Raw genomic sequence first — 26,271 nt, forward strand, 5'->3', positions numbered from 1 at the left:
ATTGGTAGATATAATTGACATAAACATAAAAGGTCCCTGAGACCAAAAAGTTGGAGAATTGATGGCTACTTGTTTAGGAGTTTATACAACTGAGCTATGGGTCATCTGTTTGCAAACTCTGCCATGTGTTAAATGTTTAAGATTGTAGGCTGTGGGGTTTTTTTAATTTATTCCTCTTATTTTTTCTAAATAAGGCTTTATTTACACATAATGAGTCTGGTTTCTGTTAATTATGTTAGTTGATCAGATTGAGCAAATGATTTTTTTTTTTTTAATCTCTGAGGAAGTAGGTCTTTAGTTAGCAGTATCTTTTTGAAAGCTTTCAATTCTGGGGTGCCTGGGTGGCTCAGTCGTTAAACGTCTGCCTTCAGCTCAGGTCATGGTCCCAGGGTCCTGGGATCGAGCCCCGCGTCGCGCTCCCTGCTCAGCGGGAAGCCTGCTTCTCCCTCTTCCTCTGCCCCTGCTGGTGTTCCTTCTCCCGCTGTGTCTCTCTCTGTCAAATAAATAAAATCTTAAAAAAAAAAAAAAGAATATATTTAAAAAAAAAAGAAAGCTTTCAATTCTTCCATCGGTAAACTAAAGGTCCCATGGATTGGCTACATAGGGTCAGATCATTGCTCTCATGGCATTGCCTTGCCACATCATTGTCTCTGTGTGGTAATTCATCTGAAAAAATTAGGCATGTTGTATAATTCTTTATTAATATTTCTAGGTTTTCTGTCCAACTGTGACACTAATTTGGGTGTATCATAAAGAAGAAGTTGGCTTACTTGCAAAAATTGGGAAGCAATATTCTTTTTCAAAGATAGAGCTTTTAAAACTCTTAAAATTATTTTACAGTAACTTTTTTATTAGTGTTCCTTGGTCAGCCTAAGACCAATTGCCTATAACTCTTAAGTCATTTCCCACAATAAAAACTTTATCTCATTCATTATTAAGTATTTATTGAGCCCTTACCAACATGCCAAGTGTCATGCTGAAAACATAATAAAGTGACATGCAAAACAGATACAGCCCCAGCTCTTGTGGAGCTTAGGATCTTGCAGAGGAGAGAAATGTTAAACTAATTATTATATGAATAACTTATTTTAAATTACAGGATGCAATAAGTATACAGCAAGGGTCCTCACTAAGTCCAGTGTGGGGAGCAGTTGCCTCAGGCCAGGAAAAACTTGTGTTGATTCCAAAATCCAGGCTATTGGTTGTACACAAATAGGTTAGTCATTAGTCTTTTAAGAATTTTTAGAGAAAGTTTTCTTCATCATTCAACCTGTGGCTATGCATGCAGACAGTAATTGATTAACTGGAAGAAATTGCCTTTTATTAGCTTTGTGAGGACAGCAACCAACCTTAGTTCATTACAGCCTGTTGAGAAACTGTCTACTTAGCATTTCTGCCTTCAGAGCTCTGTAGTGACTACCTTTGCTGCCATTTTGCCAAAATATTTTGTGTGACTGTTTACCTATGATTATTATAGTTTACCCAACAAGTAATAGAAATGTTTATTTGGAATAAGCTCTAAGGAAACAAGAAACTATTTTGATTTGATGTTTTCCTTTTTTAGCTTTTGATTGTTGGACTGGGATAAAAGATTACATATCTTTATTGAAATAAAACGCAGAAACGACAGTAAAAAATGAGGTGCAGTTTATAAGAGATAGAATGGAAATTTTAAAATATTTTTTGAATAGATGAGGGAAACGAAACATTGTTTCTCTACTGGCTGAGGAGATAAAGCTAACATTTTTTTGTTTTTATTCCCTTCTCCCATATACTTATTTAAAAGAAAAAAAAACTGACTAGTCAAATCAAACTTACATGATCCGTAGTGGGAATGGAGGAGACTTTAATAAGAATAAAGAAGAAACAGATGAAGATGGCAGTCCTGAGTTGCTGCCCTGGAATTCATCTCAGTCCTTAGGAACTGGAGCAGCACCACTGTCTCAGCAATGATACTAAACCTTTTTTGAATCATAAAGCCTTTAAGAATCTCATGTAAGCTATAAGCCTTCTCCCCTTGAACATGCTCATATGGATATTGCTTTTGCCAACCAGAATCTATTCTAGGATCTCACGTTGTTAATCACAGATCAAGGTTAAAAACATTTTAGAGTTCATGCTATTTCAGAGTTCACACCATGGACTACAGTCAATTTTAGATAGATTAAGGACTTAATTATTTTTTTAAATTAAAACTCACGGAAGAAGTTGTAAACTAGTATCTTTTATACCTTGGAGAAAGGAACAGGTTTCTTAAACAGGATATAAAAATCATTGACTATAAAAGAAAAAATAGCTTTGACTATATTAAAATTAAGAACTTTGGCAAGTGGGGCAATGAATCTTAAAGAAAGTGAAAAGGAAATTATAGAATGGGAGTATTCACAGTAAACATAACTGGCAAATGATTACTATCAAGAATATACAAAGAATTCCTACAAGTAAGAAAAGAACAAATAGCCCTATAGAAAACAAAGAATATGAACAGGCATCTCACAGAGGAGGGAAACATGTCCATTAAACATGAACAGGATCTCATCATCATTAGTGACCAGAGATATGAGATACCATTTCAGACCTGATTAGCAAAAGTTAAAACATCTGCTGATACCAAGTGTTGAGGAAATGGATTCACAGGATCTCATATTCATCGCTTGTAGAAGTATAAATGGGTACAACACTTTGGAAAGGTCTGGTCTTACCTCCTAAAACTGAATATACCTGTAACCTAGCACTTGAAGAAATCAGGCACACATATACCAGAAAACATGTTAAATAAGTTGATCATAGCACTATACACAGGAGCAAAACCCTGGGAACAGTCCAAGTGCCCACCAGTAAGAGAGTGGATAAAAAAACTAGTTTTCATATGGTATAAATACATCATATAGTTGTCAAGGTGAAGAAACAACATTGCCACACAATGATATAGATGGATCTTAGCAGTCTAGTAAGTCAAACAAGTAAGACCCAAAAGATTACATACAGTATAATAAGCTTTTTCCAAAAAACATTTTAGGACTACATCAGATGAACCAAAAGGATATAAAAAGGAAAGCAAGAAGATGATGGATGGGCTATTCCAGAGACTGGTTATAGAGGCAGGGGCTGGAATTAAAGGGGAATGACTGCGTGATTAGAGATAGATTTTTGCGAGGGTGCTAGCTCTTGTTTGGGGCAGTAAGTTTCAGAATGCTTATTATTTCATTAAAAGTAACTAATTAGATAACCAGTTTTTTAAACATTTTGCAGATTTATTTATTTTAGAGAGAGGGAGGGAGTGTGCCCAAGAGCAGGGGAAGGGGCAGAGGGAGAGACAGAATCTTAAGCAGACTCCCTGCTGAGGGTGGAAAGGGATTCTGACTCAATCTCACGACCCTGAGATCATGACCTGAGTAGAAATCAGGAGTCGGATGCTTAAGTGACTAAGCCACCCAGGTGCCCCTAGATAACCAGTTTTTTAAAGAAAACCATGTGTGTACCCATGATGAGAGTGTTTTGAATCAAGGTTAATTCTGTTTTGTGCACCTGAATTCAGTTCGAAAAAAAATTTTTTCAGAGTTCATTGAACACATTGTTACTCAGCGTCAGGAGTAACCCTAGAGATTGCCTGGACATATAGAGACAAATAAGGTGTATTCCCTATCTTGTTGTCTAAGAGTAGAAACAAACACTGGCAGTAAGTGGGTGAAGCCTTGTGCAAATCTTTATGGTGCAAAGAAGGAGGAGCAGTTAGGGCGCCTGGGTGGCTCAGTGGTTAAGCGTCTGCCTTCGGCTCAGGTCATGATCCCAGGGTCCTGGGATCGAGTCCCACATCGGGCTCCTTGCTCCGCCGTAAGCCTGCTTCTCCCTCTCCCACTCCCCCTGCTTCTGTTCCCTCTCTGGCTGTGTCTCTCTCTGTCAAATAAATAAATAAAATCTTAAAAAGAAAAAAGGAGGAGCAGTTCTCCATATCTGGACCTTGCCTCCACTCCACTCCCCCTCACTCTGCCCTCCCAACCCTACCCCTGCCAGTCCTCCTCTCAGCATATTGATAGAATATTTAGACCTCTGCTGCATTGCTTGTTTCATTCTGTTTTACCACGGAGTTAATTCTTTATGTATCTGATATGTTCAACTTTAAACTCTGAAGCCAGGGACCTTTTATTATTCTCAGATGCCCCCCAAAATATCTTGAATAATACTCATGTTTATTATTTCATTAAACAAAGATTTGAGTCCGTACTATGATGCAGGCACTTGCATGAACATAATACATCCTTGAAAAATGAGCTCGTGAATTCAAGAATGGAGTATAGAAATTAACAGACATTTACTGAATTCCTGTTACATGATTTGTGCTAGGACCTGTGATGCTTATAAGCCACTTAAGATGCATTCTGTTCAGTCTTGTTGTGAAGATGACTTAATCATAAGACAATTAGAAAACAGTACGATTGGGGATTTAGTGTGAATAACCAAGGAATTGACTCTGTGTAAAAATACGGAACACAACATATGGATAAGAACTACCATAAACATAGCTCTTCTCTTGACTTGCAAATTGTGTCTTATACCAAAGTTTAAAGCTGTTTCTCTTGACTTTTCAGTTTACATAGGTGGGCAAGTTTCCTTTTTTTTTTTTTTTTTTTAATTAAGAGAAGGGGGGAAGGGTAGAGGGCAAGGGGGAGAGAGAGAATCCTAAGCACGCTCCATGCCCAGCGCAGAGCCTGACTTGGGGCTTGATCTCAAGACCCTGAGATCATGATCTGAGCTGAAATCAAGAGCTGGACTCTTAACAGACTGAGCCACCCAGGCGCCCCAAGATTCCAAATTTAAAAAGGAAAACTGTGGAACTATGTGATACCAAGTGTTTTTTTCACAGGCAGTAACAATTTCTGTGATACTAGCAGGCTTTATCACATGTTGATCACAATCCAAATGTAATAGGCTTCCTATTAAATATCCTTAGCTTCGTGATTGTACTTTATAGCTAAAAACTGTTCTACATAAATACCACTTGGCAGATGAGGAAACAGGTCCATAGAGGTGAAACAGCTTTATTTACTAAGATTGCACAGAAAGTGATAGGATTAGAAACCAAGTCTCCCTCTCTCCTGGTTTAGTTTTCCTTATGTTATGGTATGTTGCCTTATGTGACCTAGATGCTTCAAAGTTGCTTTTCATGCATTTCAGTGCCTTGAAAGCTTTTTTTGCAAATAAGTGGCCCTTTGAATTCTAAGAAAGTGGTATGAAATAGTAGAAAATACTGACCTTTTCAGAAATCTGGAGATCTGAGTACAGCTTCAAATTCAGCTCCACCAATAATTGGCTGGTAACTAAGATTAGCTCGACCTTTTGCAGGTCATTTACCCTCTTTGAGATCTTTAACGTCTCTTCCAGTTTTTTTTTTATTTTTTTTAAGATTTTATTTATTTATTTGACAGAGAGAGACACAGCAAGAAAGGGAACACAAGCAGGGGGAGTGGGAAAGGGAGAAGCAGGCTTCCCGCCAAGTAGGGAGCCCGATGTGGGACTCGATCCCAGAACCCTAGGATCATGACCTGAGCCGAAGGCAGATTCTTAACGACTGAACCACCCAGATGTCCTCTCTTCCAGTTTTAATGCCTTCTGAGCTAAAGTCAAGCTGTAGTCCCTAGGATCCGCTATATGCGTTATCAGTGCAACTGGCTTGATGAACCATTCATTAAATAAGCCTGGACTTCCCGCATAAAATTACCTATTTCCTTTGTGATCCACATAACATGTTTAACACTTAACCTGTTTTTCTTATAAAAAGTAAACTCCTTGAGGGCACTGACCATGTCTGTTCACTGTAGGATTCTCAATACCAAGTCATTGTTGGATGAGTGAACATCTCTTCTAGATAACTGCTTTTGCTTTAGGATTTCTCTGTTTGCATGTTTTTTAGTAAAGGAAGATAATATTGAAAACTGTTAATTGGAGTACTTGGTATCTTTGCCATTTTTATGAGTAGTCTTCACTTGATCATAAAGGATTTTTTTTTAATTATTTAGTATGAACACCTTCCTCTCTCAGTAACTCATTCATGTTTATTTTATCAATAACACATTAGTGGAGATTCTGCATAATATAATGATCTCCTTAATCCTTGCACATTACAATAAAATCTCATTCTATAGGGAAAGATAGAAACAGATTCCATTTGTAAATTTAGTTTACAAGGAGTTATTATAATAATTATGTCCTTTATTTCTCTAGTTATAATCGCTGGTTATGTCAAGCAAGATCTGAGGATCTATCTGATATTGCTTCTCTAAAAGCCTTGTACCAAACAGGTGAGCTTAAGGACATAGTAACTTTTACTAATTAAGGACCCTCCCTAGCATGCTGTTAGAAATTTCATTTTTCTCTGATTTTGTTCATTTTATCTATGAAAAAAATTTTTTGTACTAATGGGGATAGTTTTTGCTCATCATCACGATCGTAAAAAAATAACATCTCAACCTACAAATTTTCATCTTGTAGTTCTACATTGGCCAACTTTATTTCTTCTTAATGTCCTTTTTCTTACCTTTTTCAACATTTTTTTCTGCTTTTAAAAATGTCACCCACTTGCTATACAAAATTCAAACCTTACATAAATATATGATGGAGATGGTGAAAGTTCTCAGATTTCCATTCTTTTCTGCATTAAATTTCTTTTTCAGACAGTACTTGTTAATTTTCAGAGTTGAGTTCCAAGTAGTTTTTCCTGGATCACTAATGTTATTAAAAGTTGTAGTGAACTTAAACAGAAAGCTATTTATAAAAAGGTTTATGCCCTGCAGCCTTAACTTTGGCTGTCCCTGATTTAAAACCTGTAAGAAGCCTTATCTTAAAAGTAAGGGCAGTCATCAGAACCTCATGAAGCTAAAGAAAAAAAAAGTATTGTTTTCCACATAGTGAAAGACATCTGAAGATGAAATTTAAAAAACATGAGTTCTTGATATGCAGTCTTTTATATTTGTGTAGAATATTTTTATAACGTCAGAGTCCAATCTTGGAATAAAGTCTCTGGGCGCTGATCACATTTCCTCTTCTCAGGTGTTGATAACTGTGGTCGCACTGTGATGGTGGTAGTTGGAAGAAACATTCCTGTCACATTAATAGACATGGACAAGGTAAGCCGTTTAAAGGCTCTGTTTTACACATAATGTTGATTTTTCTGATTAGTAGGATATGAATTTGGAATCAGAACTTAGAATAGGAAATGGGGCAGAATTGTGTGTATCTGGGCAGAAGAATGGCCCTGGCTCTGCATGTTGGCACATACTATTTCAATAAGCTAGGGGTTTGGTTTTGTTCTGTAGGAGAAACAAAAATACTAGAATGCCATAATGTGACCAAAAACGCAGCTGCTCTGTTTCAGATATGATGCAACTGGCAAGTTTTGGGTTGGAATCACTCTCGGTTATAATTGTACTAACAATCAAATACTGCTTTTCTTGAAAAAAGAAAAATTAACTCTTGAATATCTATCTGAAGAGAAGAAGTCAGAGATGTAGTTAAGATGTCATAATGTCATGATCCCTTCATTTGGAGACAAAGGACAGAAATAGCTGATTCATAAAAGAAAAAATGGTATTACTGACAAAAGAAAATAAAATGATTCTGCTTTTAAAAATGATTAGTAATCTCCCCTCAAAAAAGTGAATCAGAATGACATACTTTCTGTTGCCTTCAAAACTAGCCAGAACTTTTAAATAATAATCATTGTCTTCAAAGATGAATTAAAATGATAAAAGTGGTCACATCCATTGACCCAGGAATTCTGTTCCTGAGAATTTGTACTAAGGAAATAATCTGGAGTATGGAAGTAGCTATCGACCCTGAAACTGCCCAAGTTGGAATACTTGGGCAAGGGACCATTGAATCTAAAAGATAAATATGTAAGTTGTCCTAGAACATCAGTTTTATTAGAAACTGACTGCAAGAGAGGAGAATCACTTTAATACATCATTCTTAACCACAGTAACAAATTATGTGCTTAAAAATGTAAAAATTTGCACCCATTTTTTAAGATAAAGCACAGTTATACAAAAGCAGATAATTGCTTCTGGCTAAGCCCTTAGTTTCCTGGTCACTGGTGTTTAGGTAAAAAAAAATTGTGGAAGCATTAGACGTGGCATGTTACCATAGGCTCATTTGTACAAGCACAGAATTGGAACTTAAATTCCTAACAGATAATTATGGTGTATCCACAAATGGAATGTTTTGTGACTCTTAAAAATTATGGTTTTAAAGGCAAATACTATAGAGAAATATTTATAATATCAGTAGGAGAAAAAGTGATACATTAAGTTGCCTATACACTGGCCTTATTTTAAGCATAAAGGTAAAAACTCAAAATGTAAAAATTTAAAATGGATTTCGTGGTTTTAGGGAGAATTTGTTTTCTACATTTTTCTGTCATGTGGCTATACTTCCTTATGATGAAAAAAATTGAAGTTAAAGATGGAGAATTTAAAGCTGAAAATGAGTATCTTAATTGTCCCGGAGAGGGAGTGGAGGGTAGATATAAAGAGGACCAGAAGCATTCTGGTAAAACCAGAAATAATAATAAAAATAAACACACACACAGGAAAAACTCAACTGATGCAAATGGTATCGTTGGTAAGTTTCTACTTGTAGTCATTTGTTTTGTGTTATTAACAATCAATATGACATTCTCATCAATAATGTGATTGATACAAATAAAAACATAAATCTCTGCATTTGATTTTGGTGTGCACTTGGTGTTCTGGATATCCATGATGTATCATTTCATATAATACAATGAGATATATTGTGAGGTTCAAACCAACACACTGGAAAGATACTGTGTTTTAGTGCCCTCCTCTGTCAGCTCTGGTAGCAGCTGGATGCTAATCCATCTTAGTCCACTCATGTTAATGCCAAGGACTCTCCTGAGGAGAACTGGGAAATCACCTGTTTGATAATAGTCTTTCAGTTGTTAACTCTTAGCTTCCTCTATGTCATTGTTTATAGTACACCACTGGGTCATCCTGGCCCTGCCCATATTGTATCTCTGCTTTGTGTTTAATGTTTCTCTTAAATTTCATCTTTCCTGTAATGGAATATTTCTCTAATATTTCTCAAATGTGATCTGGGTCACATTAAATTTGAGTCTTTCAGAGCCTTAGAAATGCTGCCCAGTCCATTGCCATCCACTGACTAAACTTGTTCTCATTTTTCTCATTCAGGTCAACATTAAAGATGCCAAGAAAATTAGTCCTCAAAGTGAGCCATGGGTGGGAGGCATCACTCGTGATGTCCTTGTATAGTAATTCTTGGTTACGTGAGAGCCCTAAGTCTGTAACCCAGTAGAGACTGCAAAGATTTTCATTGAGTTCAAGCAAAAACCTCAAGAAAGTTCAGAAGTCTGCAAATTGTACTTCTAATGATATTGATATCGTTATCCTAGAGAGGGAAAACCTGGAAGCTGACTGAAGAACTCTTTTGAGTATATGAAGAGTTTTTTGAGAGGACAGAGACTGATTGTTTTCCCCCACCACTTAGAATAAGGCAAAAAGGGATTCTACTGTAGCATTTCTGAGAATTACTATACACTGGCATGGTTCACTTTCCTGAAGCTCTTTTAAAGAAAATTGATACTACTCATTAGTCTGAGATGTCCATCTGCAGTGCCAAGGGCATCGATTAGACTAATCTTCTGGGTTTTGCCTTGCTCTTGTCTTCTATGAAATAGACCACTGTGCAAGATAATCTTACTTTTACTTCTCTTTTTTTTCTAGGCTCTCTTATATTTTATCCATGTAATGGATCACATTGCTGTGAAGGAATATGTATTAGTATATTTTCACACACTGACCAGCGAATACAATCACCTGGACTCTGACTTCCTGAAGAAACTCTATGATGTTGTTGATGTCAAGTTAGTTATTTTTGCAAATTAGGGAGAGGGGAGAGAGCTTTCTTTCCTAAAATTAATCAGTAAACAAACATTGCTGCATATTCTACAAAAACATATTTCATATAACAGAATTTTATCATATATAGATAAGTTATTTTAATATGAGGAGGCCCTCCTTAACTCCAGCGTATTTTGCATCTAAGTAAATTCATATGTAAACTTTTTCCTGCTTTTAAACATCTTGAAAAGGGTTGGGATCATTACCAATCTTTGTATATAAAATAAAAATACCACCTTCTATTAATAAGATGTGTTACTCTTATTCAAAATACATTTATAAATATTATTTCATTTGACCCAGTGACCCATGAGTGTGTTAATTCATAACTTGGTCCCAGAGATTCTAGTGCAATATAAAAAAAATGGTACAGTTTGTTAAATATGAATTTACTCTGTTCTACCTGTAGGTGGCTCTGTCACAGCCAAGAGAAATAATCTCTTCTATAAAACAAATACTTTTTTGACATTTCACCTAAAATTCAATAAGTGAACTAGAGCAATTTTTTATTTTTTTTCCTTTGTGACTATATTTCTGTACTCTAGCAAAGAGTTAATTGTCCATAGCATGACATACTGACCCTTGTTTTTATTTCGAATCAGATACAAGAGGAATTTGAAGGCTGTTTATTTTGTTCATCCAACATTTCGTTCAAAGGTACAGTGTGTTTCTTTTTAGCTAAATCTTGAATTTAAGTGCACTGCATGCCAGCATATTAAGCTATATTTCAAGATCTTGATTCTTACTGTCAGCACTGTGCCTGCTGATTTCTTTGTTTACTGTTCCTTTTAAGTGATAATGAGTTGTGGTCCTAATGTTTTGGTCCCATGTAAACTCCATTGTCTTTGTAAGCAACTCTTACAAGCCTCTCTGTCCTTGCCTCTTCATGCTCTGTGTTTGTTTGGGCTTTGCTCATGCTCTTAATACAGAATATACTTCCTCTGCTCGTGGGTAACTTCTGTTTGTCCTTCAGATCTCTGCTTAACAATTATTTTCCATAGAAAACCTTCTCCAACCAATTCTGCAACCAGTAGGTACTTTTGCATTGTACCCCCTTAAGATTTTAGTCTCTATCATTATGATGTTTTTAATTCTAATTACTTGTATAATTTTCTACCTTAAGCTAGCCTGCAAGATTTGTGAGAGCTAGAATATAGCTATCTTGCTCTTTTAATATCCCTAATATCTAATCCTGCATTTTGACTTCATCAAAACATGCATTCCTTTGGTCCTTTTGCTTTTTCTGAAAATACCATCTTTTTTTTTTTTTGGTCTTAATTTCCTTCCCTATACAGCCTAAAACCCACGTTCTATCACTTCAGTCACTGCTATTAATGCCTAAAATAACCTGTGATCTCTTACTCTCTCCTCACACTTGCCTATCAAAACCTGATCATAAGATAATTTCATCACTCTGCTTTCTTCACTCCTGTATCTGGGTTGCTGGGCACGGATGGAGAAGCCTTAGATCCATGTGATTTTGGGCTTCTAAGCAGACTCATGGAGCTTTCACTGCTAAGGGGCCCCTGGTATTTCACTGGACAGTGTCCCAGTGAGTCTCTCTGTTCTCCTCAAGCCTTGTCCTACTAGCAGCTCCTCATTCCAACAGTGGGCCCGGCCTTGTTCTTAACCAAGAACATTGAAAACATCAGTAAAAAGCTGCCTGTCTTCTCCCTCCAACCCCACACTTACCTGCCATCAGTTTCTATCATTGCCTCCTTTTATGTCATAAAAAATGTGTTTCTTCTTAATGAAGAGCAGCCCCGCTACCTGTGGTCCAGATCCCATTGTAATAATAGCTAATGTTTTCTAAGCACTTAACTGTATTCCAGCTTTTCCCATGCGTTCTTATTTAAGCCTTATATCTATGAAGGAGATAGTAGTATTATGCCCATTTTGCAGGTGAAGAAATTGATGCTTTGAGAGAGTAAATAACTTTTCCAAGGTTAGCAGCTAATAAGTAGCAGAGTCTGGATTTGAATCTAAACATTTTAATTATAGAGCCTCCACTCATAACTATACAATGTATTTCCATTTCCTCAGGACTTTCTCTTCAGCAATTTTTCTTTCTCCTCTCCCCTTTTTCTGAATCTAACTCATCAACTTTGAAACATGCTAAAGCCTCCATTTATCTCTCTTCCCTTTAACAACCAAAATTTTTTAGTGTGATCTACATTCTATGTTCATTGTCTCCATTTTTTATACACCTTAAATTACTCCCATCTGGTTCAGATCCCACTCTGACAGCTAAAGCTACTCACAGCAAAACCACTGGTCATCTTTATCCTGTTTTCCCTGCAGCCTTAATCAGAGATGGTCCCTTCTCCTTGAAACACTTTGTCTTGGCTTCCTTGAAACTTACCTTGCTGAATTCTCTCCCACTTCTAACTGCTCCCTCTCAGTCCCCTGTGCTGTGCCCTCTCTCTGCTCATCCTTTGAAAGTTAATGTTCCCAAGCCCTCATCCTTTTCTTTCATTCTGTGCCTTCTTTCATTCCTGTGTCTTCAACAACCCTCGAAATTATATGCAATTGCCAAATACATGTCAGGGGAGGCAGTGAAGCCTAATGTTTAAAGCATGGGCCCAAGACTCAGGGAATGAATTACTAATCCCAGCTCTACCAGCTACCAGTTTATCTTCTTAGGCAAGTTATAGAACCTCTCTGCGTGTTAATTTCACCTTCTATAAAATGGGCATAATAATAGTGCCCAGCTTCTAAGGTTATTGGAAGGATGAAATTAGTAGTTAATTTGTGTAAAATGCTTAAAACATTACCTGACCTATAATAAAAACTCAGTAAATGTTACCACTGTCTTCATGATCATCATCATTCCTCTGCTTAAACATGCATGTTGAGCTGTTGATTAGATACTTCACTTAGAGGTCTTATAGGCCCCTGAAGTTCAACGTTTTACAATCAGAGCTACTCCCCATGCGCTCCTCCCTAACTCACTCCTAAACTTCTGTTTATATTTCCTATCTTAGTAAATGGGACCACTGCCTGTTAGGTGCCTAAGCCAGGAACCGGGGAAACATCATATTACGTCAGTTCTGTGTGCTTGCTATTGTCCCAATCTATGCCTGTGCCATTAGTCCCACCGCCTCTAGTTCATGCCACCACCATCTTTTATCTGAAAGGACACAGCTACCTTCTAGTCAGTGTCCATACTCTCCTGCCTCCAGTGTATGTAGCACTGTTCCTTCGGGCCTGCCTAATGACATTTTCTTATAACGTTAATATAAGAAGCCTAAAATATTTACTACAGGGTCTTTTGCAAAAGTTGGCCAACTTTGGGTCTAGGCAAACAACAACAACAAAACCTGATTATATCAGTGGGGTTTGGAGGAAAAAAGGACTTATTTCAGCATAAAACCCAGGATTTAGTTATTTATTGGATGAGTAGGGTTGAAAGAAAGGACTATGTCATCCATGACTCCCAGGTGTCATCAGATAAAGGGGATCCTGGACTGGGATATAAATTTGAGAGTCTCCATCAAGTAAATAGAGCTTTAACTCCTTAAATATGTTAATGAATTCAGTCACAAAGAGGATAGCTAAAGACAGAGCCCTGGGATCAAGGGAGGAAATCAAGGAGAAGTAATTAAAAATCAGCAGGAGAGCCAAGATTGACTAATGCTCTGGGAGCAGTGGACAGGAAAAGCATCAACGACTGCAGAAGCCGTCATTATTTTAAAGCACTGTGGAGAAATTAACTAAGATAAGTAGTGAAAAGTCCTCATTACACTTCATAATTAATAGATGCGTGAAGACTTCATTGAGAGAATGGTTTTCACTTTGGGATTTCTCATTGTTTATAAAATTGTTGAATTTCTCATCTAAATACTGTCTTTAAAATTTGCATGAAATATTTTAGGTATTTCTTTTAAAAATTGCAAATTTACTTTTGGTCCCTCAGTGTTAGAATACCTTAGTAAGTGCTAATTAAATGCTTATGAGAACACTGTTTGGCCAGGCTTTAAAAAAAAAAAAAAAAAAAATACAGCGTTGGAACAGTCCATTAAATGAAGGACTTTTCCTGCTCTGTCCAGTTAAGTTCTGATTACATGGTCTTATCAGATAATGTCTGTTATCAACTTTTCCACTATTTTGTTATGCTCAGTGGGTGGCTAATTTTTTCTTTCTGTAGCACTTAAAGATACTGCTTGACTATTTCCCCGCATCTCATCATCCATTTATATTTTGTTCATCCAGTAGCTACTGAAATTTTTTCTTTAATGGAGATAAACAGAAGGATGAGCTTGGTTTTTAGCATGTCTTTGCAAGAATGTCTGCTCTCCACACTTCTATTCGGTATTGTACCAGAGGTTCTAACCAGTGTAATATGGCAAGAAAAAAATAAAATGCCTCTAGATTTAGAGGGGAGTAAATAATACTGTCTTTATTCACAGATGACATGAGCATCTATGTAAAAAACTCTATGGTATCCTCGGCAAAACTAGTAGAATTAAGGAGTAAGTTTTATAAAGGTTTCGGAGTTTAAGATCAATATTTAAAAATCAGTTGTGTATATTACCAACAAACAATCCAATTGAAATTTAAAAAGTAATATTATTTACACTAGCATCAAAATATATTAAATATTTAAGGATAACTATGACAAAAGATGTGAAAGACCTGTGCCCTATACAAGTTATATACACTGCAAAACATTCATGAGAGAAATTAAAGGAGACCTAAGTAAAGGAAGACATACACTGTATTTGTGGACTAGAAGACTTAATGTTGTGAAATTATTAGTGCTTGCTAAATATGTTGATTCAACACCAACCAAAAATTCAGCAAGCTTTTTTTGTAGGAAATGACCAATAAAAATGCAAAGAATTTAAATAGCCAAAATATTTAAAAAAAAAAAAACAAAGTTGGAGGACTGACACTTCCTGCTTTTAAAAGCTTATTCTAAAGCTGCGGTACTCAAGACAATGTGAGGTATTGGCATAAAGACAGACATATAGATCAGTGGAACAGAATAGAGAATCCAGAAATATACTCATGTGTATATAGATAACTGGTGTTTGAGAAGAGTACAAAGTCAAATCAGTGGAAAAAGGAGAGTCTGTTCAATAAATGATACTGGAACAATTAGATATCCATATGCAAAAAAAAAAAAAAAATGAATTGTGATCCGTGTCTTGCATCACATACAGAAATTAGCTGGAAATGGATCAAAGACCTAAACTGTAAAATGTTAAACTATTAAACTTCTAAAAATAAAATATAATAGAGAAAGCTTTGTGACCTTGAGTAAAGCAAAGATTTCTTAGATACAACACCAAAGCACAATCCATAAAAGAAATTGGACTTCATCAAAATTAAAAACTTCTGCCTTTTTAAAGATAGTTAAGAGAGTAAAAAGACAAGCCACAGCCTGAGAGAAAAATCTTTGTAAATAGAGCATTTATCTGATAAAGGATTTCTCTTTAGAATAAATAAATCTCAAAAATCACTAATAAGGATACAACTCAGTTTAGAAATGGGCAGAAGATTTGTGCAAACATTTCCCCAAAGAAAATATATAAATGTCAGAAAAGCACATGAAAAGATGTTTAACCCAGTTAGTCATTAGGAAATTTAGTAAATTAAATCAAAATGAGATAACATTGTACTCCTGTTAGAATGGCTAAAAGACTGCCCATACCAAATGTTGGTGAGAATGTGAAAGAACTGGTATTCCCCTTCAGTGCTTATTGAATATAAGATGTTACAGAAACTTTGGCAGTTTCTTTAAAGAATTTAAAGCAGTTTATTTAAAGAATTAAATGTATGCCTACCATGTGATCCAGCCATTCCACTCCTAGTATTTACCTGAGACACATGAAAACATATCCATACAAAGACTTGTACACAAATGCTCATAGCCCCTTTATTTGTTATAGCCAAAAACTGGAAATAACCTGCATGCCCATCACTGGGAGAATTGATAACCAAACTGTGATATATCCATACAATAGAATACTACTCAGTAATAAAACAGAATGAACTATTGATACATGCAGCAACACAAATGAATCTCAAAATAATTATGCTGAGTAAAAGAAGCCAGACAAGTATAACAGCTGTATGATTACGTTCATATAAAATTCTAGGGCATACAAACTAATGTGTAATTACAGAAAGTAGAGCAGTGATTACCTGTGGACAGGGAGATGGGGTGGGAGGGAGGAATTACAAAGGACCCTGAGAACCTTTGGGAGTGATGGCTATGTTCTTTTTCTTGATTATGATGGTTTCATGGTGTATGCATATATCAAAACTTAACAAATTCTATACTTCAGTTGTGCACAGCTTATTGTGTGTATTATATCTCACTTAAAAGATACATCTTTTTTTAAAAAACTGCAGTGAGAGACCACTACACTGCCACCAGAATAGCCAAAATTTAAAAGACTGGCAGTGCCAAATATTGCCAATGATGTGAAGCAACTGGAATTCTCCTACATCATAAGTGGGAATTGGAAATTGTGCAACTACTTTGAAAAGAGTTGTGAAAATCTCTTATAAACTAAGTATATACCTCATCAGTGACACATCAGTGCCACTGCTAAGTATTTACCCAAATGAAATGAAAATATACGTGCCAAAAAAGACTTGTATAAGAATGTTCGTAGCAGCTTTAGTCATAGCAGCCAAAAACTGGACACAGCCCAGATGCCCATCAATAGAATTATGAATAATTAAGCTCTAGCATGTTCTCATAATAGAGTGTTTCTTGGCAATGAAAGAGAACACACTACTGATAATACAAAACCACACACAAGAATCTTAAAAACATTAAGCTGAGTGAAAGAACCCTTATATAAAAATTATGCTGTATGATTCCATTCATATGAAATTCTAGAGCAGACAAAACTAATCCATGGTAGAAAAAAATCAAAATGTCGTCTGCCTCTGTGGAGAGGACCATAAGGGAACTTTCTGGGGTGACGAAAATGTTTTATATCTGAGTAGGAGTTTAATATATATAGTATGTATTTGCCTAAAGAGCAAAGGACACTTAAAATCTGTGCGCTTCATCAAATGTAAATTTTATCGCAAAGAAACTGAACAAACTTTGAACTCTAGTTAGAGATATGAATGCTGTATTTGGGGACAGCTTACTGATGTCTGCAGTTTACTTGGAAATGCAGCAAAAAAGTAAGATGGATCAGCAGATGGATAGAGGGATGGGTAGATGTGTGCTAAAGAAAACACAAGGAAAACGTGAATGATTGAGTGGTGGCTATACTGGTGTTCACTGTAAAAAATTCTTTTAACATATTTGAACATTTTCGTAATTTACTTCTGTTACGAATTCAGATTTATCAGAATAATGTTCCTTTGTACCAGACTTATAAAACTGTGTAGCCACTGTTTGCTAAGATATGATTTTAATCCCTCCTCCTCCACAGTAGAGAGTCTATAAATAAGCTATCCACCCTGCAACATTGATGGAAGCACATTACCAGAAGTTTCAGTGTTAGAGCCACTAGCCTTGGCTATCACACATTGGAATTGCTTCAGATAGGAGTCAGTGGCAGGCTGGGCAGAGGCTGAAGACCAGATGTATAAAGTAAAAAGCGTCCTTTTACCTCTTCATAACATTTTGGGATGGGGAAAATGAGGGAGGATTGAGAGAATAAAACCATGTGTAATGAAATTCACCGTTATTTTATACTAAGTCAAAAACTCTAAGTGGGTGTTTGTAATTATAAAGTAATGAGATAAAATCAAAGGATAATAAAACAATCGAATCACACTGTTCTGATTTCAGTACTCCTCATCTCTCTTCCAGGGCACTCCACCCAAAGTGGTAATAAATTGACTGCTCATGTAAATCACTACTTCTTTGAAGTTTACTAATACAAAGCAAACTAACAAGTTAAACCCACTCTTGATTCTGGCTCCAGTAGATTATTTTCATGCACATATGTGTGAACAGTCTTTTCCTAGTTTATATTGTTTTGTGATCCTATGCTCTTGGCTTTGCGTTTGTGAGTAATTGGGTGGAAGAATTTGCAGCATTCACAAAATATCACAGCAGTCCGTTTTCAAAGTTTAAATTTTCATCAGCTCATTAAAATAGATACTAAGTAATGCAAGTTTACGTAAATGTACATTTGTGTCTTACAAATAATTGAAAATTAAAAGCTAAGCTATATAAAAGTAAAATTTTAAAAAGCAAAGACAGTGCTCTTCTTGAGTGTCCCTGAACAGAAAACTTATAACTGGGTTTCTCCTTCTGTCTACTTTGAGTAATTTTCTCTTGCCAATACCTGGAAGATGTGAAGGAGGTAATAGCAGAAAATGGGACCGAGAAATGTGTTTCTCTTTCGCAGATTGCATGCCTGAGATCACTGCCTAGTCTCCCCAACCCAGCCTTCTCTTTGAGTTTACCACCACCACCCCACCATGTTGTTTGGTGTGGCATATGCAGGAATCCTTGCCTAGAACTGTAAAACTAGGAGGGACCTTAAGATCATGTAAGTCTAACTTGCTCATTTTAGAGAGGAAGAAACTCAGGTGCAGATTGAAGTACAAAGTATTTTTATTGTAGAATGAAGAAATAGTAAACCATTCCTAAACAGTAGTAAAATAATACACCCAGAAACTCTCACTCCTCCACTTGTTAATTCTTCCAACACATTAAAATTCCTTACTTTTTTTGTTGGGCATTAATTACACACTAAATAGTTATTGAATAAGACATTCCCCACATTGGGGAGTTTATAGTCTATTTAGAGAATCAGATAATACAGTACAGAATGCTAATTATGCAATAACATGAGTAAACAAAGTGTTGGAACATTTAGAAGCTCCTTTCCAGTTTTGGGTAGAGGGTGGTCAAAGAAGGCCTCTTAACTGGGGTGAATTTTGATCTGAGCTCTGAAGAACAATTGCCAGGCATAGAAAAGCAGCATGTAAAAAGCTTTTGAGGCAAGAGAACAAAGGCACAAGAGTTTTCTGCTTAAGCACTTATAGTTCTGTATTTTTCTCCCTTTTTCCACGTAGTAGGGGCTCCTTGCATATATAGGTATTCACATGTTTCTGTGAGCCATTCATTGCATTTAGTACATTTTGCCTTAGGTAGTTGTTATGCTTATGCTTATAATCTGGCTCCTCTACTAGAATCCAAGCCCCCTTTAGAGGAATGGCACTATCATTGTTATCCTGTATCACCTGCAACTCAGTGCTTAGTACACAGGTGACCGGTAGATGTTTAGCTCCTTGCACACATGTTTAATCTCTTAACATGGCCTTCCAGTGCTTCTCTGTTCAGACGCTACAATCTTCCTATTTCCTTAAGTTCTTTCTGGAATCTGCAGAATCTCTGTGACCTCTCCATAGCTCTTACTGGTTTATTAGCTGCCTCTGTGGCTGGTTGTAGAGCCCTAATCTGGAAGTGTCACTAATCTAGTTTGCAGTTTATATTAATTAGGTATATAATGTGTGTGCTTTAAAGAAACTGATGTCAAAAACTGATTCGGGGTATGTAAGTAAGTGACTGTCTAATTTGATTTAAACTAACCTGCCTGATTCTAGCAAGGTCAGGTTCCTCCCCTCCCCTCCATCACCCCCCTCCAAATAAACTTGGTAAGATGGGAGGGGAGAGGATGCAGAGGGTAATATTAATATTTTAGGCCTTATGCCAGTCATTGGTAGTATAGCCAAAATAGAATAGTGACTCAGGCTATAAAAATCATCGTAGATACCTTTATTTACTCATTCTTTATCAAATACCTTGAGAGTGACGGTTCTGTCTGTATCTTATAAAACTTTAGACTATTATTCTGTGATTGTCTGCCAAGTCCTAGGGAAATTGCAGAAATGGACATAAGAAACTGAAATACTAGGAAGGAGTAAGTGCTCCAAATGCAATGGAAATTCCAGGTATTATGAACTCAATAGAAGAGATAATCTGGAGCTGTAAGGGACAAATAATGCTGGAAATGAGTCTCTACCAAGTGCAGATTTGGACAGGATCCTGATAAGTTAGTGCAGTGTTGTCTCTGTTCTTTTCATGCCTTTTCTCATAAAGAGGTACGAAGGAAGTACGTCATATTAGGGCATGGAATATGTGAAAGGTTTGGAACAGCCCCTGAAAAATGTGATAAGATTGGCATCAGTGGCAGATGCCCAGAGTGTCATGTATGTATAACATACCCAGTTATACATTTGTAATGCACTATTCCGGTGCCCGTGTCCATATGCACATGTTTCCTTCTGTAAATAAAATGGGGATAGCAATAATATTGTATCTACCTCATAGAACCGTTGTGTAAGCCATTGGTAAGCATAACTGATTAGATTGGCAGTTTAGATAGATGAACAATAATTTGTGAGTTCTAGCTGTTGCCTAGTTTATGTCAGTGTTGTTTGCTATTAAGATTTTTTTTTCTTTTTTTTGGAGCCAATAAATTTTGCAGAATAGCTTTTATGGAGGGATTGCATGTTGTAAAGTGCAATGAGCAAAGGTGGCTCCACAGCCACAGATTTGCTTTGATTGATTAAGAAAGAGACCACATGCCAAATGTCAGCTGAAAAATAAATGTATCAAATATTGGCAAACTTTTAGTCTCATTTGAAAAAATGAAAAGAGTTTGTGAATTCGGAGATGTTAATCATTTTCAGAGTAGCAATGAAACAATTATTCTACCAAATAATGCAGGGGATTTTGCCCACAACCCACATTAAGAAGCATCTATTACATGACAATGTACTACACATGTAGGAGCATACAGACACCTAAACAGAAACACAAGCTTCATGAAGCACTTTGCCTACCCTTACTAGCTTCCCCAGTAATTGTTACTCTAGTGTGGTTCCTTTTTATTGTTGTTTTTACTGCTCTTCATAGTCCATTAAACTGATTGCAGAGTTCACTGATGAACTACAACTCACACTTTGAAAAACATTACTTATTATAAGCTTTTTCTGATATCGGTTTCAATTTTGAAATATAGTTTCTACCTAGTATAAATTTTCAAAATCATGTTTATATTTCTAACTTTGGCCACTGGCTGAAATTGTTTTTCTCTTCTATTAATCAGGTATCAACATGGTTTTTTACCACCTTTTCTGTCTCAGGACTGAAGGACAAAATCCACCATGTGGACAGCCTCCACCAGCTATTCTCTGCCATATCACCAGAACAGATTGACTTTCCTCCTTTTGTCCTTGAATATGATGCCAGGGTAAGAAGTACCAGGAGTTCTCCCTCACCTGGTGCAGTCTCTTAGCTGTTCTATAGGACACTGCTGATGAGCACAACATCCTTTGATTAGAAGATGATAGGAATGCCATTAGCAGGTTTTAGTAAACTTGATAGTATTATTTAGCATTCTTTTCCTACAGTAACTAGGAAAACGCTTTGTCCTAAGAGAGGACTTTTTTCCCCAGTAAACTTTTCAATGGGAGATTTTCCTGCTGTTGGTTTGAAGCCAGTCCTTGCTTATATTGTCCCATTTTTTACCGCCTCTGCCTAATTTTCTTAAGATTAATTAACTTTATCTACATAAGTAGTCAGAAGAATCTGTTGGTGTGTGACATTTTCAGCATTGATTCAAAATGGTGGGCTATCTTAGTAGCCTTTACCCTACTAAAGGTTTCATTTTGCTAAAAGTTTATATAATGTTTTTAAGAGTATCAACCAGTATATAGATGCATTTATGAATATATTACTTAAAACACTGATAAAGAGCTACTCTTGAATTTCATTAAAGCTCCATCCCCCATGTTTATGCATGCTACCACTTTAGTAGTTAAAAAAAAAAAGTAACAGGCATGGCCAAAAGATCATCAGTTTCCTTATTTAACTGTTGCTAATTACGTATCTTTATGCATGAATCAGGGAATATATTTGAAGGTTATATTCAGTTTGAAATGAATTGTTTTTCCTAATTATTGTACAGCATGTATACACTAAAATAAATATTCTGCAAGACATTTTTCTCTCTACCATTTCTTTAACTTCAGCAATAATTTCTGTCTTCCTTTATGTGAAGAGCAAAGTATTTAATGTGTTCTAATGGCTAATAAAATTTCACGCTTGGCTTTAGAACAGAGAGGATTTGTAATTGAAGCAGCTGGATCATAGATACAAAGATTATTGAATATATTGGGGGGTGGGGAAGAACATCAGTTTGTGTTTATTGTAGATTGCTGGAGTAGAAAATGACCTTACTGTTACTCTTTTGAAGTATACATCTCTCTTCTTAATAATTAAAAAAAATGGATAGCAGGAAATGAAAGACACTAAAAGATATTTTGTGATCAAAAATTTGGAATGACAATTCAAAGCTAGTGTCTGGATTTATAATTTATTTTCTAGGGTATAATATACAAGTTGGGTTGCATTGGTTAGAAAACCCAAATGGCTGGTTTTTAAGCCAGCACATTTTCTATGTACTTAAGGGCCTATAAAGCCAACTTTCATTAAGTATCAACACCACACTCAAACTTTGTTTTGTTTGTTTGCTTGTTTAATTTTTTCTTATATTTTTCTTATATTTTGTATGTCAAGTGATGTGATTAACCAAAGTTTATTTATTTATTTTTTTTTGATTAACCAAAGTTTAATAAAATAACCTATAATCTCGAGGCACCTGGGTGGCTCAGTCAGTTAAGCCTCTGCCTTGGGCTTAGTTTGTGATCTCAGGGTCCTGGGATCCAGCCCTGTGTTGACCTCTCTGCTCAGGGAAGAGCCTGCTTCTCCCTCTCCCTTTGCCCCTCCCTTTGCCTCTCCCCGCCTTGTGCGTGCACGTGCACTCTCTCAAATAAAGTAAAATCTCTAAAAAACAAACCAAACCTATACATCTAACTCTTGGGTGATTGCATCATCTCTCTGTGCCCGTACTAGAGCTTTCTAAAATTGAGATATTAGGCAGTCTGTATTTAAAGGCCAAAGAGAGAAATAAAAACCGGGAAGAAACAAAAGAAGGTGTCAGGAGATGATGTGGAAAGGGCCGGCAGAGGGCAGGTCACTAGATACTTAGAGCCTTACGTGTTACTTGCAGCACTTTGGCTTTGTGGTCAGTGGGGAATATTCCGCAAGGGAGACCTACCATTATATTGCTGTTTAGAATGATGGCAAAAGAAACAGCGCAGAAAGTGACTAGGGAAGTTAACAGTCTAGGCAGGTAGGCAAGTAAGAGGCTATCAGAAAGTCGGAGGAGAAATGAGACCAGAGCTAGGGCAGCAGTAGTGATAATGGCAATGACTTGAAGATCATAGATTGAGAAGTAGACATTTTAGGAAAAAAAATCCACAGCATTTGATGACTGAGTAAACCATTAGAGGAGATGAAAGAGGAAGGATGTCTAAGGTGACTACCAAAGTTTCTGCTGTAGGGGACTTGGTGGGTGGTATTGCTGCCACCCCAGAGAGGCAGTTTGGAGGAAGAGCCTTGGGGGTGAGGGTGTTGAGGGCGTGGGAGAGGAGACAGGTGGTATGTTCAGTTTGTGACACACTAGGATTGAGGTGGAGATCCAGTTGGTGGTTGGATATTATCTTGTAAGGAAATATTTGCCTTTGCTAGGAAAATGAAAAATATAATCAGAGAAAAGGAAATGAGTATGGAATTGGTTAATTTATTGTCCTGTTCAGTTGTGCCTTGCACATAGTAGGTATGACAGGGCATGATGTGTCATTGTTGGCTGGTTTCAGTGGGCTATTTTCTGGGTCTTGTGTGACTTAGAACAGTGACATAAGTTTTATGGGAATGAAAAGAACCTTTGAAGGTAATTAGAAGATAATTTTTATCTCTCTATATCAAAATGTTATGGAGACCATTTCAGAAAGGCTGCTAGTGAGCATTCTTACAGATATAAAATATAGTCAAAGAAGAGAGTATACAAATTTACCTGGCAACAGTTCTTCAAAGTTCTGAGATTGTTTCCAGAAATAGAGAAAATAGATTGCTTGGCAGTCTTTTGCACAGTGTGAGACTAATATAAAAAGCTTTATTTCATAGCATTAAGAATTAGATTTGCCCTTCATACTTTATCACAATTTAATGTAGATCAGAAAACCTAAAAAAATATGGTAGTAGAATGGAATGGAGAAATCTTAAAGATGGATATTGAACCATTTTTTTTCAAGTGAACTTCAAAATAGAGTTAACTCTTCAGGCATGTTTCTTAAGCATAGTTTCCATGCATATTGAGGATATAGGAGTGGTTAGTATAACAGATCTTGATAGGAAATTCTAAAATATAAAAAAAAAAAAGGTTTTCATTAATTTTTTTCAAGTATCCTGAAATGCAGCCAATCCTAGGATTTGTTTCTACCTAATTTTTTAAAATCTTCTTAATGCCTGGTCAGATTTATAATCAGAAAGTAAATTTTCCTAGATCTTCTCTTATTTTCCTGGCGATAGTCCCAGGATCAGTTCTTTTCAGAGCATCTGCTCTGAAAAATGTCAGAGCTTTTAGGGGTGCCTGGGGGGCTCAATCGGTTAAACGTAGAACTCTATTTCAGCTCAAGTCATAATTACAGGGTCTTTAGATCGGCCCCAAGTTGGGCTCCACACTGGTTGTGGAGCCTGCTTAAGATTCTCTCTCTCCCTCCCTACCTACCCCCACCCCACCCCACTCACGCTCTTGCTCACCCTTTCCCCCCAAAAAAGTTTTTGATACCCTTAGTTACTCAGATAACATTTAACCACCTACTGTGTTCAAAACCAGTTAGATTTAATGATCCGTCATAAGCAGTAGTGTAAATATACCGTAAAGCAATGCTATTTTCATCTCTGTCTCATTCTCCATTTCTGTTATCTACATTAATGCTAAGCATTTCTGTTTATGGTTTACTGAAAAACAAGTTATTTGTCAAATACTTTCCTTAAAAATGAGAAATGAATCCTAAGTCCCATAAATGTAATCAAAGATCCATCGACCATAAAGTTAGCTGTCTTCATTTTTATTAAGATAAAGTTAGCCAAAATGAAGTCAGAAAATTCACACATACTCTTCTGTTCCATCATTGTGTATTAAGGTTCAATACACAGTAAGACAACCCAGTCTAACGAAATAATCTGGGCATTAGGTTTGAATACACGAGGATTTCAATTCAGGCTCTTCTGGTTACTACTAGGTGAACTTAGGTTGAGTTATGCAAGCTGTGTGATCGATCCTCAGTTTCTTTTTCTGCAAAAAGTTGTGACCTACCTCATGGTGTTACATGAAGGGATAATGAAAGAAAAGTGCTGTTATAAAGTGTCTGGCGTATAGAATATTCAGGAAGTAATAATGTTATTTAAAAATATTATCATCCTGATTACCTATGCCTACCCTACACCAGCTCTGGCTGACTGCAGTGGAACTGTTTTGATGGCCAAGTGGCTTGTTCAGGGTCGGGCATGTGCTAGACATTTTACATACACGATATCATTGACTATAAATCTTTTTCTTTCACATTCCCATTTAAATTGGTTTTATTACTTAATGTTCTTGTCTTTTTTTTTCCTTCCACAGGAAAATGGGCCTTACTATCCATCTTACCCCCCGTCACCAGATTTGTGACCTGCCGTCTTTTAGTGCTACTGGTTTCCAAGGACGTCACTTTCTCCACGGATCGCTATCTATTGAAGTGAAATTCATTTTTGCTGTTCAGATCCAGAGAGCCTTTTGTCCCCACCTCTCTGGTATTTTTTTATTGACTGTATATTTTCTGGCACATAAGCAATCTGACAATAGTAGGCCATTCTGAACCGCACACTTATTTTAAATTTGTATATTTGTATCAAATGAAAATGTTCATTTTTAGAGGGTTGTTAATAGAAATTGGGGAGCAACTTTTGAGTATCTTCAGTTTTTTCCTGAAAGGACACTGGATTTTCCATTAGAGAAGCCACCAATATTGTTCACGCCATCTCTTTAACATTGTACGCTTCCTCTGTGTACTTAAGTGTTTCTCAAAATATATAGAACCAATGTATGCTGACCATATGCATTGTTTGCTTCAGATCCTGGCATTACGTTTTATACGGATAATTTGGTTATGGTAAAATAGAATTGTCTGGGATCAAGGATGTGGAAATGTATCTGATCAAAACATTGAAATCATTAGCAAAATATAGGTCTTAAAATCTTACTGCACCAGCGAAGATTAAGATTTTGGATTATATGATTTGTTAGGATTGTCACTGTTCTGGTGTCAACAGTGGGGGAAAACGGGAAGACTGTATCTTCTGCCTTTTTCCTGTAGTCATGGGTGATTTGGTGTCCTTTTTCTAAAAGGCTGCACTCATTAGTACTCTTACGCGAAAGGCATTCTCCTAGACTCCATCAGTGAGCCTTTAGAGAGGGTGCTGTCTGCCCAGAGTTGTGATTTTGTTGGGCTT

The 26,271-nt window shown here is 36.5% G+C and overlaps 1 protein-coding gene across 3 annotated transcripts in view; it reads left to right on the top strand.

The window, feature by feature from the left end:
* Positions 1-25,956, top strand: part of GDAP2 (ganglioside induced differentiation associated protein 2) — a 62,634-nt gene extending 36,678 nt beyond the window's left edge. Inside the window, exons 9-14 of one of the 3 annotated variants that reach the window (XM_028101994.2) lie at positions 6,223-6,299; positions 7,048-7,124; positions 9,759-9,898; positions 10,538-10,592; positions 20,981-21,124; positions 25,403-25,956. In XM_028101994.2, the coding sequence (XP_027957795.1) occupies positions 6,223-6,299; positions 7,048-7,124; positions 9,759-9,898; positions 10,538-10,592; positions 20,981-21,124; positions 25,403-25,450 (541 nt within the window). In that variant the 3' untranslated portion in view covers positions 25,451-25,956. Of the gene's footprint in view, positions 1-6,222; positions 6,300-7,047; positions 7,125-9,758; positions 9,899-10,537; positions 10,593-20,980; positions 21,125-25,402 lie in introns of those variants that run through there. The other 2 variants (XM_088022317.1, XM_088022318.1) reach the window with 2 other exon arrangements.
* The last annotated feature ends 315 nt before the right edge of the window (positions 25,957-26,271 follow it).

Source organism: Eumetopias jubatus, unplaced genomic scaffold, assembly GCF_037043125.1.
Source record: "Eumetopias jubatus isolate StellerSeaLion01/CBP00866 unplaced genomic scaffold, mEumJub1_p1.0 scaffold_4, whole genome shotgun sequence".
In the NCBI taxonomy this organism is placed as follows: Eukaryota; Metazoa; Chordata; class Mammalia; order Carnivora; family Otariidae; genus Eumetopias; species Eumetopias jubatus.